Below are 18,840 nucleotides of genomic sequence, written 5' to 3'. Positions count from 1 at the left end.
CTCCCCCAGTGATTTGCCTCAGTGTGGTGGGATCAGGTCAGGTGCATTTCCCACACTGTGTCTCCGGTGCTGTCCCCTGTATTGCCCTTAGTCACTGAGGGGCATCATGTCTCATAGTAGGGCCAGCCACGTTGTTCTCTCTGTGGACTGGCTGCTCTACTCAGGAACATCATCCTCACGGCCTGGTGGGCCAGGCTGTGCTCCACTGTCTCCTCCTGCCCCTTTATCTGCTCCCGTGTGCTCTGATCAGATATGTCCATCTCCCGGGGCTGCAGAATCAATGTCAAGAAAGAGTTTTATATCAAAGAGTAATTGTATATTGAGAAAACATCTCAGCCCAGTCCAGATCAAGTCCCTAAATCCGATGTGAACACATATGTCAATACCAGTCTATAAATTCCTCTTTAGACTCACACAACACATACGATGTCGCCAAATTAAGCAAGTCACAGGCCAATAGATGGAAAGTCTTGTGGATCCAGTGGTGGTAGAAGCATCTTAGCACTGGTGTGGGTCTCCATGTGGCTTCTCCAGCTCAAGGGCTCTGGCTCCATCAGCCTAGCTCCATGTGGCCTGTCAACAGGATTGTCTCGCAGGGAGTGTGTGAAGAATCCTCAGGAGAAGGCCACGCCCACACAGAGGCCTCATTAGCTGTGACCTGATTGACAGGCTAGACTCTACCCCTTCACAAGTCGACAGATTATGTAACTGCCACAGTCGGTCTTGTCCTCTTTTTGGGTCTCAGTTTCCTCGTTTGTAAATGGGGAATGTTGGATGAACTGATAGGAGGCCTGGAGGTGTGCAATGTATGAAGTGCTGGTTTGTGGACCCGTCGGTGATTCCAACCCACTCTTGCTCTCTCTGCCGGAGGACGGCGAGGCCGACTGCTCCGGTAAAGGTTCTCAGGCTCGGAAACCCAGAGGCAGTTCTACCCTGTCCCTACGAGGTGGTCTGGACTTGAAGGGAGAGGGTTTGAGGGACACCCGGTGTGTTCAGCCCATGAGAGCTTTGGTTCTGGGGGGTGGAGACAGGCAGTGGCGTGTTCTGCCGAGAGCGGAGGGGACCCCTGAGGGCTTGGCCATGTGTGGCGATGCACAGGACCCTGGATGGAGGCACTCACAGGCTGGGACGGGAAGGAGAGAGCAGGCAAGCCCGGGAGGCTGCTCTGTACAGCTGTTGGCTTCTGTTTGTCTGACAAACCACGCGCCCAAGCATTGCCTCTGGGGAGCTGGGCCACGGGGCACTGAGCTGCATGTTCACTGGGCATCCCTGCTGAGCTCTTTGCTTCTGTTTCTTGCAGATCATGATCGAGTTCTGTCCTGGAGGCGCCGTGGACGCCATCATGCTAGGTGAGTCTTCCTGGGTCCAGCCTGTGTGAGCACCTCCCACCATTGTCTCCTGTGGGAGAAAACAAAATGCTTGTTGGACGAGCAGTAATACCCCTCAGGGCCTGCGGAACGGGTCACTCACTCTCTTGGGTTCCCTTGCCCACCTCTCCCCAGCATTATTACGGGTTAAAAGGAGAGAGCCGAGGGAGGATATTTTTGGAAATGGGGACGTTTTGTAAGTGGCATGTGACATGTCGGGTCTTGATGTCCCGGGCTAGTGTGAGCACTCAAAAGCTCACTGCATCGAGTCGGTGCTGACTCACAGCTGCCCTGTGAGCTTCTGAGACTCTACTGCTTTACTGGAGTAGAAAGCCCGTCTTTCTCCCAAGGGGTGGCTGGTGGTTTTGAACAACGGACCTTGTGGTCTGCTGTCCAATATGTAACCACTACACCACCAGGGCTCCTGCACTTGAGCACTAGCAAGAGGGGAAAAAATAGTGAGCACCAGTGTGTTGCACATTTTCACCATGTGCCAGAGATCATGAGCATCTCAGTCATGTGTATTACTTTTAATCCTCACATATAAAATTTGGAAGAATAGCTCTGATTATTCCTTTGGGGTGGGGTGGGGGGGTGGAGGGGCTCTGTATAACTTTTTTTAAAGGGTTAAGAAATCAACATGCTCTTGGGTCTCTACTCAAGCACTCCCCCACACTTTGTTCTGATAACCCAGCATTCTGTGATACTCACCTTCCCTAACAATCACTGAAGACAAAGCTGGTGCATAAGCAAATGTGAAGAAAGCTGATGGTGCTCTGCTATCAAAAGGTACAGTGTCTGAGGTTTTAAAACCTTGATGATAAACAAGCGGCCATCTAGCTGAGAAGCAACAAAGCCCACATGGAAGAAACACACCAGCCTGTGTGATCATGAAGTGTCGATGGGATCAGGTATCAAGCATCAAAGACCCAAAACAAAGAATAGTTTCGATGTGAATGAGGGGGAAGGTGGAGTGGAGACCCAAAGCCCATCTGTAGACAATTGAACATCCCCTTACAGAAGGGTCACAAGGGAGAGATGAGCCAGTCAGGATGCAGTATCATACCAATGAAACACACAACTTTCCTCTAGTTCTTTAATGTTACCCCCCCTCCACTAACAAGACCCCAATTCTACTTTACAAATCTGGCTAGATCAGAGCATGTACACTAGTATACATCAGAGCTCGCAACACAGGGAATCTAGGACAGATAAACCCCTCAGGACCATTAATGAGAGTAGTGATACCAGGAGCATAAGGTGAAGGTAGGGGGAGAAGGGGGGAAACCAATCACAATGATCTATATATAACCCCCTCCCGGGGGGGGGATGGACAACAGAAAAGTGGGTGAAGGGAGACAGCAGTCGGTGTAAGATGCAAAAAAAATGTTTATAAATTTTCCAGGGATCATGAGCGAGGGAAGTGGGGGCAGGGGAGGAAATGAGCAATACCAAGGGCTCAAGTAGAAAGAAAATGTTTTGAAAATGATGATGGCAACAAATGTACAAATATGCTTGATAGGATGGATTGTGATAAGAGCTGTAAGATACCCCAATAAAATGATTTATATTAAAAAAACCCATCATGTTCACAGACCTCCACGTGAACTATTTAAAAGTGAGCAGTGAGAGGCACTGAGCACATCACGCTGCGGAACGGCAGCCCCTCCGTCGAGTCCCAGGGCCTCCCATCACTCTAACAAGCCTCCTGTCCGCTGGGCTCGTGCCTTGGTGCTGCAGTGACCGAGGGCCACAGTGTGCATGGGTGTCAGCAGTGGACTGTCTCGGTTCTGAGGCTGGAGGTTCAGAGTCAAGCGGGGCCGCACTCTCTCTGAAGCAGGCTCTGGGAGAGAGTGTCCCGCATCTTTCTTTTAGCGCCTGGAGTTGTTGGGAGCCCTCAGCATGCCTTGGCTTGTAGCTGCATCACTCCGTGTTTGCCACCACCGTCACCACATGGCACTGTATTTGTCTTTCTCCTCTTCCTGTACAGACACCAGTCCCACTGTGCTAAGGACCCGCCCTGCTGCTCCAGTAGGATCTCTTCTTACTCATGACCCTATTTCTAGGCGAGGTTGCACTGGGCGGACATGCCAGGAGTGCCACTGTGAGAACGGCGCAATAGTGGCCACCTGAGGTCCTCCAGCTCTGAGGGAGGCAGAGAGCCAAGATGAGGAGCTCACTGCTGATTGCTCCGAGATAGAGTCAAGCAGCCCTCCTCCACCCTGCGGCCTCATGCATCCCCCCACACTCTCTCCCCCACGTCGTCAGTGGCCATGGCCACACTCCCAGGTGTGATGTTTATTAGGGGAGCAACGGGTTAGAATTAAGGACCGGAAATGAACCAGGATACTGATCTTCCATCAGAATAATGCCTGTTCAGCTGTGCTTACAGGAAGGCCTCTCTGGCCTTCAGCCCCTCAGCCGCCTCAGACTTAGGCGAGTCACAAAGCTGTTTAGCTCTGCCAGGAAGTACACAGGGGATGCTGCTCTGCGCCCAAGCCTGCTGCCCAAAGGTGTTTCTGTGGATGGGTCAGCGCACCTGCTGTGGCTGCCTTGCTCCGTGCGGAAGCCCTCTGCAGCTGCCTCTGGCTAGTCTCCTGCTGCCACCGCCACTGCCACCACCGCCACGTCTATCTGTGTCAGTACCATTTACCACCTTATCTCTTGCTACAGCTCTCCCTGTTCACTGGATCTGGAGATTCTTGGAGCAGGCGACCAGGGTCCAAAGGACAGACCCACTTCACTCTTGGTTCTTGCCCTGGTGGGACAGTGGCTAAGTGCCTGGCTGCTAGTCAAAAGATGGGTGTTGTGATTCCTCCCACCCTTCTACAGGAGAACGATGAAGCAGTCGGCTTCCAACAAAATCGCAGCCTTGGAGCCCGAGGGGACAGCGTTACTCTGTCCCACTGAGATGCTGTGAGTTGGAATCCACTCTACAGCACTGGGTCTCTAAGCCCAATGGGATGGCAAAACTGACCCATCCCCTTGTGAGGGCTCATACACCTTAGCTAGGTGGCCTCACTTCCACTGGGTTCCATGTGCCTATTTGGATTAGCAGGTCACAAATATCTCATTGATGTAGTCCCATTCAGTCACTTTGTGGAAGTCCCTAGATCACTTAACTTGCTTTTCAGTGGGTGCCGCTGAACCGGTTCTGACTCTCAATAACCTGTGTAGACACCAAAGAAAGGCTGCCTGGCCTCCTGTGCCATACTCACAGTTGTTGTCATGTGTGAGCCCCTCGCTGGAGCCATGGTCTCAGTTCATCCTACTGAGATTCTTCCATTTTTCACTGTCCTTCCGCTTCACTAAGAATGATGTGCTTTTCCAGGGGCTGGTCCCTCCTGATCGTCTGTCCAGAGTACGCGAGATAAAGTCGCCCCATCTGTGCCTCTAAGGAGAATACTGCTTGTGCTTCTTGTAAGACAGACTTGTTTGTTCTTCTGGCAGTCCACAGTATTTCCAGTGTTGTCAGTATCATAAGTCAAATACATCAGTTCTTCTCCAGTCTTCCTGTTCCTGGACGTACAACTTTCATAAGCAATATGAGACGATTGACCATACCATGGCTTGGGCCCTATTAGGTAATTTCCTGTACCACAGATGTGAATTTGTTGGCAAACACTGTTGAAACCAGTACACCCATTAGGCAGTCTCTCCCCCTTCTCTGCTCCTCTGAGCCCCCAGGAATCGCCCATCTGCAGTCTCTCTCTGTGGACTAACCTTGTCAGGATCTTTCCTCCCAGTGGAGCTGTTCAGTGTGTGACCTTGTGAGTCTAGCTTCTTTGGCTTAATATTATCTTTTTGAGAGCCATCTTTTTGTAAGCGCTCTGTTCCTTTTGATGGCTGAGTCTTACAGGAGGATGTGCACTAGATGGTTCATTGATTCCATGAACAACTGCCTCCTTAGCTATGAATGAGACCAGTAGAATTGGATGGTACCCGACTACCTAAGTGAGCATTTTGGTTGAAGATTCTATAGCAGAATCTTGATCAGAAGGGATAATGACAGGATTTCCATTTCCCCTGGACTGCAGACTTCCTGGAGCATGGAGGCTGGATGAAGGCCTGTAACTGTCACCCTAAGATGATCTTTGAACCTTAAAGCAGACATACCCCGACGTTTTCTTAAAACCAAATGGCAATTTAGCTTACTCTTTACCTTGAACATGACCCTCTGAAGTACGGCGTGTATGGGATTGATTTGGCAGCAGCAACTCTAAAAGGTAGGTAGGAAACTTAGCAGACAGGGAGCGTAGGTTAATGAGCGTTAAATGATTCAGAAAAGGAAAGTGGAAATGATTACAAACCTTAATGTATGTCATCAAGGTCACTAAATGTTACGTGTAAAAACTGTTGAATTGCTGTATGCTTTGCTGTGTGCATGTTCTCAACAGCAGCCACAGAATAAATCAGATTTAAAAAGAAAGTCCTTAGGAATACAGTTGTGCTCTGGATCACCACAAGTTGGAATCAACTCAACAGCAACTGGTGGTTTGAATGTCACACATGTACAGTGTCCCTGTTCTCATCCTGAGCTGTAGGAATTTGGGACTCACACATCTTCTCTGCCGAGCCACATGCCGCTCTCAGCTCCCAGATGGATAAATAACAGTGGAGAGGAGGACACAGGACAAGCATTATATAGCCCTTGGGTGTGCCTTCTCTCGGCAGAGACTGCCTTTGACGATTATTATTGTTCTGGGTAGAAGCCAATGAAATAAAAACAGTAGTGTCGTCCAAATTAATCTTCTCCAGGTGATAAAGGGCCAAAGATGGTTCAGACTGGTTCCTCACTAAATTGCCATTGAGTGCTTCCAAGGCCTCGTCCCCTACACCAGGAGGGCTGTTCACTGAACAGGTTGGAGGGTCAAGCCCTTCCAGAGGCACCTTGGAAGAGGCCTGGCAAATCTACTTCTGAAAAGCTAGACATTCGCAGTACCTGGAGCATAGTCTCCACGAACCCACGTGACTCACCGGAAGCCCGTCCGCTCCTCTGCAGCTGATCCCAGGCTGAAACACTCATGCGCTCTCTGGTGGGGGCCCTGACTGCGGTGGTGATGTTGTTGTCGGGGGCTGTTGAGTCGAGACACCAGCTGACCCTGTACCGCCCCCACAATTGCTCTTAGGTTTGAGCCCCTTGTTGTCGGCCTAGTGTCCATCCATCTTCTGGAGGGGCTTCCTCTTTGTGACCTCTCCTCCACCTCCCCAAGCATCAGGCAACATGCCCAGCGTTTGGCCTCTAAGGAACATCTATCTGGCTGTACTTTTTCCAACACAGATTTGTGTCGTTTGAATGCACGGCTTTGTCTTTGGTCTTCCTTATTCCGTGTCTGACTGTCACATGCATGTGAGCTGACTGAACATACGACGGCGCTGTAAGTCCCCCTGCTCTACAGGAGATGGGGACCCAGGGAGGATGCGGGGCTTGCCAGCAAGCACGCAGCTAGTGAGTGGTAGTGCCTGGGCTCCAGCTCAGTCAGTGTGGCCTGGCCCCAGCTGGGGCAGAGAGGTGAGAGAGGAGGCCGCAGGGAGGAGCGCAGAGAAGCCCCGTCCTCTGGGTCTGGCTTCCCAGGGCACCCAAAGTGGCGCCTGCACTCCTGGCTCGTGTCTATATTTATCACCTCTGGGGGACCGGAGCACTGTGGATTCCCGGCCAGGTGCCTGGAGGGGAGATGCAGAGGTGCCGTCTCTCCCAGTGGTCTCCCCAGAGGGAGGCCTCGGAGCTGCTAAGGAGCATGGTGGCCGTGCTTCTTCAAGACAGGAGCGCTCATTCTGCGGGGGTATGTTCACTCTTCGTCATCCAGACTGCACTTCAGATGCCCCCGTTCCTCAGTCTTTCTGATTCATTGTCTGACTCTCGCATGCGAATGAGGCCATTGGAAACACTGGGGTCACCTTTGTCCTCAAAGCGACATCTTTGCTCTCTAACACACTGTGCCAGAGGTCTCGTGCCGCAGATTTGCCCACTGCAACGCATCGTTAGATGTCGTGCCTGCAGCGTCGAGGGGGTTGATAGTGGCTCCGAGTAAAATGAAATCCTTTCAGATGTCAAGCTTTTCACCATTTATTTCACCGCATCTGTCCAGTTTTGAGGATTCCCACCCCTCCTCTTCCTTGGGGTGTAGGGCATCCTGAAGGCTGTAGTAGTTAGGGAGGCGTTTTTCCAAGCCCTAAACCAGCTGTGTCTCTGCTTTGCTTAGACTCTTTCTCAGACTGCCCGGCAGCTAGAATGCAGCATGCCCGCCCGGGCCTCGGAGGCCCTGCAGCATCCATCCCTGCAGCCCTCTGGCCTCCCTCTCCCCGGTGGCTAATCCAGCTCCTTGACACATGGCCCCTGTGCATGAAGCCCTCTCCCCCCGTCTCCCCCCATCCATTTCCAGGCCTCAGGAAGGCCCTGGGGGTGTGGAGGGCATGTGTGTCTGATCTCCCGTGGGTGGCCCGCACCAAGGAAGCCCCGGGGACCAGTCCCTCAGGCCTTTCCAGCCTCTCTCATCTCTGGGGCTGCCAGAGAGCCATTTCCTGAACACCAGTTCCTTCCAGCTGCCACACTGCCTGTGCCATGTCCTTGTCCTGGAATGCCCCTGCCCGTCTTTCCCCCGGAAGTCCCAATGTTCTCTCCAGACACAGCTCCAATGTGCTGTCTCCCCCAGACAGAGGACACTGCTGCCCATCCTCCCACACCCCTGCCGGCCCCTCTGTTCCGAGCACAGCGCACTCACTCGGTGCCTGCCAACAACCCAAACCAAACCAATGACTGTGGAGTCGATTCCAACTCAAGGCTCCCCATTTGTGCAGAGTAGAGTGGCTCCTTTGAGTAGCTTTGGTGGCATAGTAGTTATACAATGGACTGCTAAACCACAAAGTCAGCAGTTTGAAACCACCAGCCCTCCCATGGGGGATAGATGAGGCTTTCTGCTCCTGTAAAGAGTTCGAGTTCAGTCTGGGAAACCCACAGACAGTGTTATCCTGTCCTATGGGGTCGCTGTGAGTCAGAATCAACCCCATGGCAGTATGAGAACAACTCCAAATTGTTTCAAGGCAGGAGCCCTGACTGGTTTGAACCACCAACCTTTGGGTTAGTAATTGAGTGCTTAGCTGTTTGTGCCACCCAGAGAGCCTGCTGACAGAATACCTTTCTGACTTGATTGGGGTGGCATTTACCAGCCCGAGCTCTACAGACTCCTGACGTGCTGGTTTGAATCTCAGATCTGCGGCTCCCCACCCGCTCCCTCGACCAAGTTACTTACCCTCCCAGCCTCAGTGTTCTTTGTAAAATGAGGGTAGCCCTTGCTCCCACCTCTCAGAGCTGCTGAAAGAAGGAAATGGGCTGGCACACATAAAGTGCTCACAGGCAAACAGGGCACACAGTGAGTATCCTTGCTCGGTGTTGTCTGGGCTGGCGTTCAGCCACCTACGTGTTTGCTGAACTGTCACCATCTGACTCCTGTCCTCCTGTCTGTTTGCAGAGCTGGATAGAGGCCTCACCGAACCCCAGATTCAGGTCATCTGCCGCCAGATGCTGGAAGCCCTCCACTTCCTCCACGGCAAGAGGATCATCCACCGAGACCTCAAAGCCGGCAACGTGCTGATGACGCTGGAGGGCGATATCAGACTGGGTAAGGCGCCGGCTGCAGGATTGGGTACAATGTGGCCCCTGTGGACAAGAGGGAGCTGCCAGTGACCCCAGACATCCAGCACGGTCAAAGTCCCCCAGCCCTGTTCTGGGCCCCAGGCGTGTCTCACCCCTGTGGTTCGGGCTAGACGGTAGTTCTCCCCTGGGGGGATAGTGCTCTCTCACGATGTCGGGCCAGGTTGGCAGGCAGTTCAGGTTGTCACACTGGGGAAGGGCTGTGTGGTCCGTGCCAGCGCATGGCAACCTGGGTGTGTCAGAGTAGAGCCGTGCGCTATCCTTTTTCGGAAGTACACTGCCAGGCCTTTCTTCTGAGGCACCTATAGATTCAAACCTCCAACCTTTGGGCGAGTGACTGTGCCCCATCACCCCGTGGTGGAGACCGCTATTGCTGTCTAGCGAATGTCCACTCATGGTGACTCTGGGGTGAGTTGTATGGTAGCCAGTGCATTTCAAAGCTAGGGTCTTTCAGACGCAGGTCACCAGGTTGAATGGCCAACTTTTGGGTTAGTAGTCAGCAGTTAATCGACCGCTCTACCTAGAGAACCGTGTTCAACCTCCACCCCCAAATCTGGAACACACCCTAGAGTGTGGGGCCGAGGCAGAGGGGTGTCCACTCCCACACTGAGTTGGCTTGTCATGTTGAGACACCCAGAAAGGTGTTGAGGGCAGCAGGAAAGTCTGGCATGTGGTGGGTGTGTGCACCAGTGTTTACACACTGATCGGAGGGTTGAGAGCTGGGTGGGGGTGCCTTCTAGACCCCGTGGTGCTGATTTGTGGAGGCCTCTTTCCTCCCAGGGCTGAACCTGAGGCTGGGCCCAGGGGAGTAGTGACACTGTCTGCGTGGGTCCCTGGAGGGACACCTCTGCCCAGTCTCCCTGTACAGTTCAGAGGCTCAGCAGAGAATGGCTCCAGCAAACCTTTCTCCCAGCGAGTGTGTCCCCACGTGGAGACAGAACTTGTGGTTCTGAGCTGAGCCGGCTTAGAAAGAGAGACAGCAGGGTGAGCCGGCCGGAGCGCGGGTTCACATCCTGGCCCTACAGCCTGAGCTGTAGAGCCCCGAAAAGTGCCATTAGCTTTCTCACCTCAGGGGTGTCATCTGCACAATGCAGCTGGAGGCAGCCCTTCCTCACAGGGTTGTTGGGGAAACTGGATTGAAGTGTACAAAACCCAGTTGCTGCTTCCTCGGGTTAAGGGTTTACCTCTGCCTAGGGGTTTCCGGCTTCCTCCGAGAACCAGGTGGGCTTGGCCACAGAAAGCCCAGGTCCAGCGCCTGGCTCCGGCGAAGGAATCCATTTGTGGGAGACCACGAGGAAGGCCCTCTGTGCAGAGATAGTCGGGGTGCTAACCAGGGAGTAAGGTGAAAACACTTCCTGCCGTCAAGGCAATCCCGACTCCTGGCGACCCTGCAGGACTGGAGAGAGCCGCCCCCGTGGGCTTCCAAGACTGACACTCTTTATGGGAGCAGAAAGCCTCCCCCTTCTCCTGAGAAGCCGCTGGTGGTTTCGAACTGCCGCCTTCTCAGTTAGCAGCCCAACACGTGACCACTTCGGCACCAGGGATCCTTGAGGTGTGGAATAGACTCTCACATTTTAAGTCCCTGTTTGTGCTACCACTGGCAGTTGGATGACCTTAAACAAATTAACCAAGAGTCCAGAGATGATGTTTGATTGGACACAGCTGTGGGGGGGGGGGGGTTGTGTCTGTGATGTTGATGACCGCTCATCTAGGCATATGGGTGACAGGTACCAGGTGCCCCACAAAGCCTAAAGGAGTTCCTTTCGGGCCCTTTACAGAAACTGTTGACTAATTTAGATGAATCTCCTCACCTCCTGGAGCCTCAGTTTCCTCGGTTGCAAGGGGCAGGTATGACAGTGCAGTGTGGGACAGCCCACGGTGTATCCAGTGCCCAGTCACCAGGTGCGCCTGCTGCTGCTGGCTCCGACTGATGGCGAGCAGCCCCGCGATGTCAGAGCAGCACTGTCCTCAGAGGCTTCAGCTGCTGGGTTTTCAGAAGTAGATCACCAGGCCTTTCTGCCAAGCCACCTCGGGATGGACTCGACCCTCCAACCCTTTGACTAGCAGTCAGACAGTTGCACCACACAGGATGCCCCAGCACAGCAGAGTCCTGGGTTGAGCAATGTTTCCCATAGAGTTCCTCACCGTCTCCAAAGCCCTGGTGCCTACAGGCAAACAGGGGCCCTTTTCTCATGTCAGGCGGCAAAGGCTCTTTCAGGCTCTTTCAAGTTCCAAGCAGAGGTCAGATGGTAGTTTGAGTTGCCTTAATGTGCCCAGCACAGAGCCTGACAGGTGCTCGTGGCAGGCTGCCCACGTTATCAGGGCGGCTTTGTTCCTGGCCATATGTATCTAGTTGCCTGGAAAACAAAAGGAGATAGGAACAGAAGCCTTATAATGGACGCTTCTTTCAGTCTCACATATGCTCGTGAATCTGAGCCCCTGGAAAGACGAGGAAGCGGAGGGCCCAGAAAGGAGAAGCCACCTGTCTCAGGTCGTACTGTCATCTCCTGCTTCCCTGCCTGTGCTGTTTCCCTGGAACCCGCCTCTGGAAGCATCCAGTCATCGGAGAAGTCACCTGAGTGCCCAGATGGACACCTCCCTGTTAGCGAGCCCAGAGGTGAAGGGCCACCTCGGCCTGAGGGAGGAGGCCCGTGGGAGGGCAGGCAGGCCTGGACGCCTGGGCTTTCCTCCCCCACCCCAGTGTCAGAGAGCCATGCCCTCTCCTGGCATCAGCTTTCCTATCTGTAGCACATGACCCTGGCTAGTGTTTGTCTATAAGGCACTGATGGTAATTTGGGTAGAATGGTTTTCCATGTGTGATTCCCGGGCTCACTGGAATCCCCAGCTCACCCACCCTTCTCCATGTATATCCAGAGGCCCGGAGATGCACCCTGATTGGGATAGGGGCTGGACGAGTGAAGGGTTGGGGAGCCAGGGGAAAAGGTGAGCCACAGAACTGCACTAGGACAGTGGCGTGGCCTTCACTTGCCTCGCATTGTCAGGAACGATGGTTCCCTCACCTTGGAGTCTCTCAGTCACCTGCGATTCTCTTCTCTATTGCCATCCATTCAAAGTCCGCTGCTGTGTACATGTGTCTATAAGTCTCATAATGTGCAAGGTCGCTCAGCAACATGTTAGGGATAGCATGTGCTGGCCGCCCTTCCAAGGTGGCACTTACAGATACAGCCTCTCTCTCTAAGGGCTGGGTGATCGAGACAGATGGACCGCAGTGCACGTGACCCCTCACCAACCACGCTTTAGGTTGCGTCCAATGTTTGACCCTTTCACACGATGCTATTAGGAGCAGCCGTAGCCTAGCCATCTCTTCTGCAGGATCCGTTAGAGGACATGGGTCGTGTGGTGGTAGAAGTCTCGCCTTCCTTGCAGAGGCCCCCGGTTCGATTCCTGGCCAGTATACCTCCGGCACAGCTAAGTGTTGCTGTGACGATGAGCAGGTTTCAGTGGAGCTTCCAGAATAAGACAGACTAAGAACAAAGGCATCTTCCTTCCTTCCTTTTTTTTTTTGGTTGCAGTGGGAATGGCTTGCAAAGAGACTTCTATTCAGTGACTCAGGAGGAAGAAAAACCTTTCCAGCCTGCATGGCCAGTCTTGGTATTTCTGAGTAGGGAGAAAGCTCTATTTCTGACAAACGAGTTGATGGAAACACTGCAGATCACAACAGCCTGATCGCCATTGTTGGCGAACTCCGTTCAATGGTGAACTGGGCAGCAGTTTGATTCATTGTAAACGGTGTCGCCACCCCGTCAGGGATCAAGCTGATGGCAGCTAACAATCATGTTCCCAGAAATAGACCTGCTTCAAGCATTTGGTTTACAGCCCTGTTTTATGTTACCCCTTTTCTAACATGTATGACTAGAGGAATTCTGGCCACGCTTGTCTATTCATTTATTCCTTTGTAAACCATGTCTGACATCTGTTGTGGCAGATGCTATGCTGAGGCTACAGCTGTGGACAAAGCAAGGACCGGCTCTTCCCTTCTGGACATGACAGTATTATCAGGCGCAATGTCCTACCTCCCCAGAAACAGGCTCTGATTCTCGTTTTAAAATGAAGGAAGGAGAGTAGTGACTGGAATCTTAAAAGCTTGAAAATGTCTATCTGACATACATGTATCACTATTGTTCTCTTCCCATCCAAAACAAAGAAGATTGAAAACTCAAGCAAACAACCCAGATGACCTGTAGACCGGAGGTTCCGCAGGTCCGGCCACCACTACCAATCCTCTAACTGGATTCACAGTAGAAGGGCCTGGACAGACTAGGAGATTAAGGTAGAACAAAAGTCACAATCATTCAGAACCAAACAGCCCCCAGACTGACTGGTCTGGTAGAGGCTAGTGTCAGACCTTTGAGATGGCAGCTCTGGATGCCTTTCAAACCTGGGACTGAACCCACTCGCTGAGCTCACTTCAAGCAAACAATAGATAGGCCTATAAAGTAAACATTAATACCCACACAGAATGTCCTCCTCAAAACAATCAATCCTATGAGCCGGAAGGGTGCCTTTGCCTGAAAACACAGCACCAAAGGCAGGAGGGTGGGCAGGTGGCTCAAAGCAGGGGACTCCTGGAGATGTGGGAGGAGCCCTTTTACATGGGGTGGGGGTGGGGGTAGGCACTGCACCATTGTCACAAAACAAAAATGTGCATAAAACATTGAGTGGAAAACCAAAGGGCTTGGTAAACATTGCCCTAACCCACAATTAAAATTTGTTTTTAAAAATTAATAAAATGGGTGAAAGATGGGGAAGCTGCAGCTCCCCAGACCTCTGCTGGGCCCACAGCAGGGAGGGCGTGGGACCGACTGTGTGTCATTGTGGACGTTGGTGTTTCTGTTCCTGTACTTGCAACACCGGCCCCACAGGCCCTGTGCCGGGGATAGGCACCCTCTGCCTGCCTCCTAGAAACCCTGCCCTGGGGCTCGGGCCCGCAGCAGCGATACTACTAGAGGGAATTTTGCCTGGCATGGATCTATAGTCAATGCTTATGGAAACGATAGTCCGGAAATCAAAGGCCACAGTGCATTGGGTCCATCTGCACAAGACCTCTTTAGAGTGCAGAAGGCAAGAATATCCCTCTGAGCACCAAGAGGAGTCAGTCCCAGGGCGTGGTTTTTTTTAACTGTCTCATATACACGTGAAAATTGGGTGGTGAATAAGGAAGACCAAAGAAGAAGGGACACATTTGATTTGTCATGTTGAAGAACCCTGCCATGACCCTGAACTTCAAAAAGAAGACGTGCAGCCAGAATGAGCCTTACAAGGGATGAGAGCCCTAAGACTTGGTCTTACTCGCTTTGGACGTGTTGTCAGGAGAGACCGGTCCTTGGAAAAGCACACCAGGCTTGGTCAAGGAGAGCGTCGCAAGAAAGATGGAGACCCTGCAGGAGACGCTGGCTGTCATGGCGGCGACAGGGGGCTCCGGCACAACGGTTGAAAGGCTGGTGCAGGACTAGACGGTGCTTGCCCTGCTGGGCATCAAGTGGCTGTGAGCGGGGACCTAAACACCCACACTGTGCTCCCGGCAGATCTGTCGCTGTTGTCCAGTTACCACGGCACATCGAGGCATGCGTTTCCACGACACCTGCTGCTCGCACCTGCCGTTGTTGTTGTTGTGCGTACCGTGTTTCTACAGTCTCTCGTATTAAACACTCCAGTGTTTGAGCTGTAATATTGTGGTAATTAGTAGTTGTGAACCTATGTCAATAACTTTTGAGAATGAAGTAGTAATTAAAGGGAAAGGAGGGGGAAAAAAACCTGTTAAAGGCTTCTGCTCCGTTACTAATAATGTTATAATTAATGTCATTCAACAAAGAATGATTTTACAAGATAATTAAGCTGCTAGGCTTCGTGTAATCTAAGAAGCGCTCCATCGAAGCCGTTTTAACTATGTCACGTATTCTTCTATGCTGAGTGTTACTAGGAATTCTTTACGGTCTCCTATAGGCGGAGGCCTTGCACTAGGTGACACACCCCTCGTAATGCCTAGTCCCTGTGCCCAAAATATTTCCTGGGAGGTGCCAGCTGTTGGCATTAGCTGGGGAGCCAGGGCCCCATGGGATCCAGGCTTCTCAGCAGGAAGGGGTGATCCGAGCCCGTAAGCCACTGGTTTTCACCAAGGAGCCCAAGGGGCAGTCGATACCTTGCCCACAACCCCTGGGCTCTGCTTTTCCTCTCAGCGGCCGCAGTTGCTGAGTTCCACCTGGAGAGTACCAGGGCGCCCCACCCAGCCCCTCAGCAAGACTCTCTCCTGTCCCGTGGGCTCTTGTCAGCTATGATCCCTGCTTTTCTGACCATTCCCAGGACGGAGAAATTCCCAGGACAGCCTCGGCCTTACGCCAGTTGCTGTCGAGCGGATTCTGACTCCCAGCACGCCTTTGCGTGTCAGAGGGGAACTGAGCTCCAGCGTGTTTCCAGTGGCTGATTGTTCACAAGTAGAAGGCCAGGTCTTTTTTCCGAGGCACCTGGGAACGTGTTTGAGCCTGCAGTCTTTTGTTGAGTTGCTGAGCATGCTGGCTGCTGGCACTACTCGGAGACTGCACCTCAGCTTTGACGAGCAGAACATTCCAAGGCCAGGCCAGCTGCCGTGCCCTTAAAATAATCTCCATCATCTCCACTCCCAGAACATTTACCGTGAGCCAGGCTGGAGGTAGCTGCTGGCTGTCTCACAATGTGAATATTCTTGACACCCCCACGAGGTCATGCAGACGGGGAAACAGAACTCACAGCAAGGACCTCTACAGGGGAGCAGACAGCCGCCTCGTTTTCCTTAGGGGTGACTGTCTCTGGGTGCGAACTGTCAACCTTTCAGTTAGCAGCCGAGTCTTAACCACTGTGCCAGCAGGGTGCCTTACAGCCAGAGGCACGAGGGGTGGGGCTCCTCTGTACAGTCCTGCCCACGTCCCTCAGCAGCAAGGGTTCGAAGGGAACCTGCTGGTGGTGCTGGGCTGTGTTTAAAGATAAGCTCTATTTACTCCCTATTGGTTAATCTTGAAAATAATACCTCTCTATCATAGCAAGCTTACGGGATTCGGAAAAGTAGAAGAAACCTGGCTAAGTCTTACCACCCACGGACAGCTGCTTCCCCGAGGCAGGGGGAGGGAGATGTGAGGAGGCATAATACTGATCATGCAACCGAGTCAAGAGTGCCCCTCTGTGTCCTGGCTTCATGTATCAAATACCTAGGTGCCGGGTTGTATAGCGAAGCTTCAGGAACTCATCTTAGTGACTACAGACTACTCTGTTGGTGAGATAAATGCTTCTCTTGATGATGCTGCTCAGTTGTTCACTTGTTGCTTATCTTTTTTACCTCTTCCGATTTGCCTGTGCACGTGTGTGATAGACCATCATCTCGGTGGCTTTATTGTTGTGTGTGCATCGCCAGGTCTTCTCTTTTCAGGTGTAGAGTTTAGTGTCATCGGTGATATGCATCCTGCTGATACTCCATCTTAAGTTCTTTTTTAGATGAGGCAGGCTGGTGTGATCTGTTGGATGGACAAAATTTTCTTTTTTTATATAACTCATTTTATTGGGTGCTCGTATCACAATCCGTCCATCCACACATTGTGTCAGGCACATTTGTACATTTATTACCATCATCATTCTCAAAACATTTGCTTTCTACTTGAGCCCTTGGTATCACCGCCTCATTTTCCCCCTCCTTCCCCGCATCCCTTCCCTCACGAACCCTTGATAATTTATAAATTATTATTATTTTGTCATGTCTTACACTGTGCATTGTCTCTCTTCACCCACTTTTTGGTTGCCCGTCGCCTTTCTACCCCACCATCCCTTTACCCTCCTAGTATCTCTACTCTCATTAGTGGTCCTGAAGAGTTCATCTCTCCTGGATTCCCTGTGTTTCCAGCCCTTACCTGTACCAGTGTCCATCCTCTGGTCTAGCCAGATTTTAAACAAAGGTTTCTAATCACTCCCCGACAGGTAAGCAAGCATGATGGTTTTTAATCTGTCCCTAATACAGTTGGCACAATTTTTTGGGACATGTTTTTATGAACATGTGTTGGTAAGGTTCTATCGAGTCAACTCTGCCTCAGAAGCAGACGGAACCACCGCTTGGGCCTGCGCCATCATCAGAATCATTCCTGTGTGCGAGCCCATTGTTGCAGCCACGGTGACCGTCCATCTCTTTGACTATCATTCTCTTTGTTGTTGACCCTCTACTTTCCCAAGCATGATGTCATGTTCAGGGGACTGGTTTCTTCTGATAACACGTCCAAAGGACCTGAGACGAAAGTCTCCACTTCCTCTCCCCTAAGGAGCACTCTGGCTCTCCTTCTAAGAAAGATCTCTTTGTCCTTTCCGCAGGGCATGTCACTTTTAGTATTCTGTGACGGCACCATAATTCAGATGCGTACATTCTTCTTTGGTCTCTGTTATTCCGTGTTCAGGTTTCACCTGCAGACGAGGTGATTGAAAGTACCATGGCTTGAATTGGGCCCCTGGGTCCTCAAAGCAACGTTGTTGCTCTTCGATATTTTAATGAGGTCTTGTGTGACTGATTTACATAATGCAACGCATCATTTGATTTCTTGACTGCTACTTCCACAAGCAGGGGTTATGGATCCAAGTAAGATGACACCTTCTGTCTTTTCTCCATTCATCACGATGCTACCTAGTGGTCCACTTGTGAGGATGCGGGACTTCTGTGCACTGAGCTGTAACCCTACTCATGGGTGAGATCCTTGATCTTCACCAGCAAGTCCTTCAAGTCCTCCTCACTTTAAGTAAGCAAGGTTGGGTCAGCTGCATAGAGCAGGCTGTTCATAAGCTTTCCTCCAATCCTGATAGTGAATTCTCCTTCATAGAATCCAGCTTCTCTGATGGTTTGCTCAGCACACACATTGCTTCAGTGTGGCGTGAGGACACAACCCTGCTGCACACTTGTCCTGTTTATAAAAGAGTTTGAGCAACTGCCTCTTGATGCATGTACAGGTGCCGCAAGAGCACAGTGCAGTGTCCGGTACCCCATGCTTCTCAAGGGTATCCATAGCTTGTTTGGATTCACCGTCGAGTGCTTTGCATAGTCAAAGGAAACACACACACAAACATGTTTCTGGTGCCCTCTGCTTCCAGTCAGGAGCCATCTGACATCAACAGCTATAGCCCTTGGTCCACATCTTCTCGTGGCCGCAGCTTGAATTTCTGCTTGGTTGTTCACAGCAGGCAGCGTCCTGTTGATGTAACTCCTGCACTGTTGTTGAATGCGCTTCATCAAAATCCGGCTTGTGTTTGATACGGATGATGCAGTTTGAGAAGTTACACTTGGTGTTTACAAACGGATCCCTTCCGATTGGCTGCCCAGGTAGCTGCCTTCCAAATTTCCTGGCGAAGACAAGTGTGTATTTCCTGTGCTTCGTCAGCTTGTTGAAACATCTCTATGGGTTTGCTGTCACTTCCCGGGGCCTTGTTTTTGGCTAATGGCCCCAGTGCAACTAGGACATCTTCAGTCATTATCTCTGGTTCTCGGTCACATGCTGCCTCTCGTCGCGGCTGACGTTGACCAGTTCTTTTTGGTCCAGCGAGGGCGTGTTCTTACTGTCATCTGTCAATACCACCTGCGTCGTTCAGTATTTTGCTTGTAGAATATTTCTCTGCTGCCACTGAAGGCTTGACCTTTTTCTTTGGCTCTTTCAGCTCAAGATGTATTGAGTGTTTTTTTTTTTTTACTTTCCTTTTTTTGTTTTAAAGATCAGTTTCTTGGGGGCTCTTACAGCTCTTAAAACAATCCATACATCAATTTTATCAAGCACCTTTGTACATATGCTGCCGTCATCATTTTCTAAA

The 18,840-nt window shown here is 51.6% G+C and overlaps 1 protein-coding gene across 1 annotated transcript in view; it reads left to right on the top strand.

Annotated features, from left to right (window-relative positions):
• STK10 (serine/threonine kinase 10) overlaps window positions 1-18,840 on the top strand; it is a 140,488-nt gene that overhangs the window by 63,151 nt on the left and 58,497 nt on the right. The window contains exons 3-4 of the mRNA XM_075541947.1: window positions 1,301-1,349; window positions 8,837-8,986. Of these exons, the coding sequence (XP_075398062.1) occupies window positions 1,301-1,349; window positions 8,837-8,986 (199 nt within the window). The remainder of the gene's footprint in view (window positions 1-1,300; window positions 1,350-8,836; window positions 8,987-18,840) is intronic.

Source organism: Tenrec ecaudatus, chromosome 2 (genome assembly GCF_050624435.1).
Source record: "Tenrec ecaudatus isolate mTenEca1 chromosome 2, mTenEca1.hap1, whole genome shotgun sequence".
Taxonomy (NCBI): Eukaryota; Metazoa; Chordata; class Mammalia; order Afrosoricida; family Tenrecidae; genus Tenrec; species Tenrec ecaudatus.
Note: the sequence above shows the minus strand (reverse complement) of the source record. Positions and strands in the feature narration are given on the sequence as shown.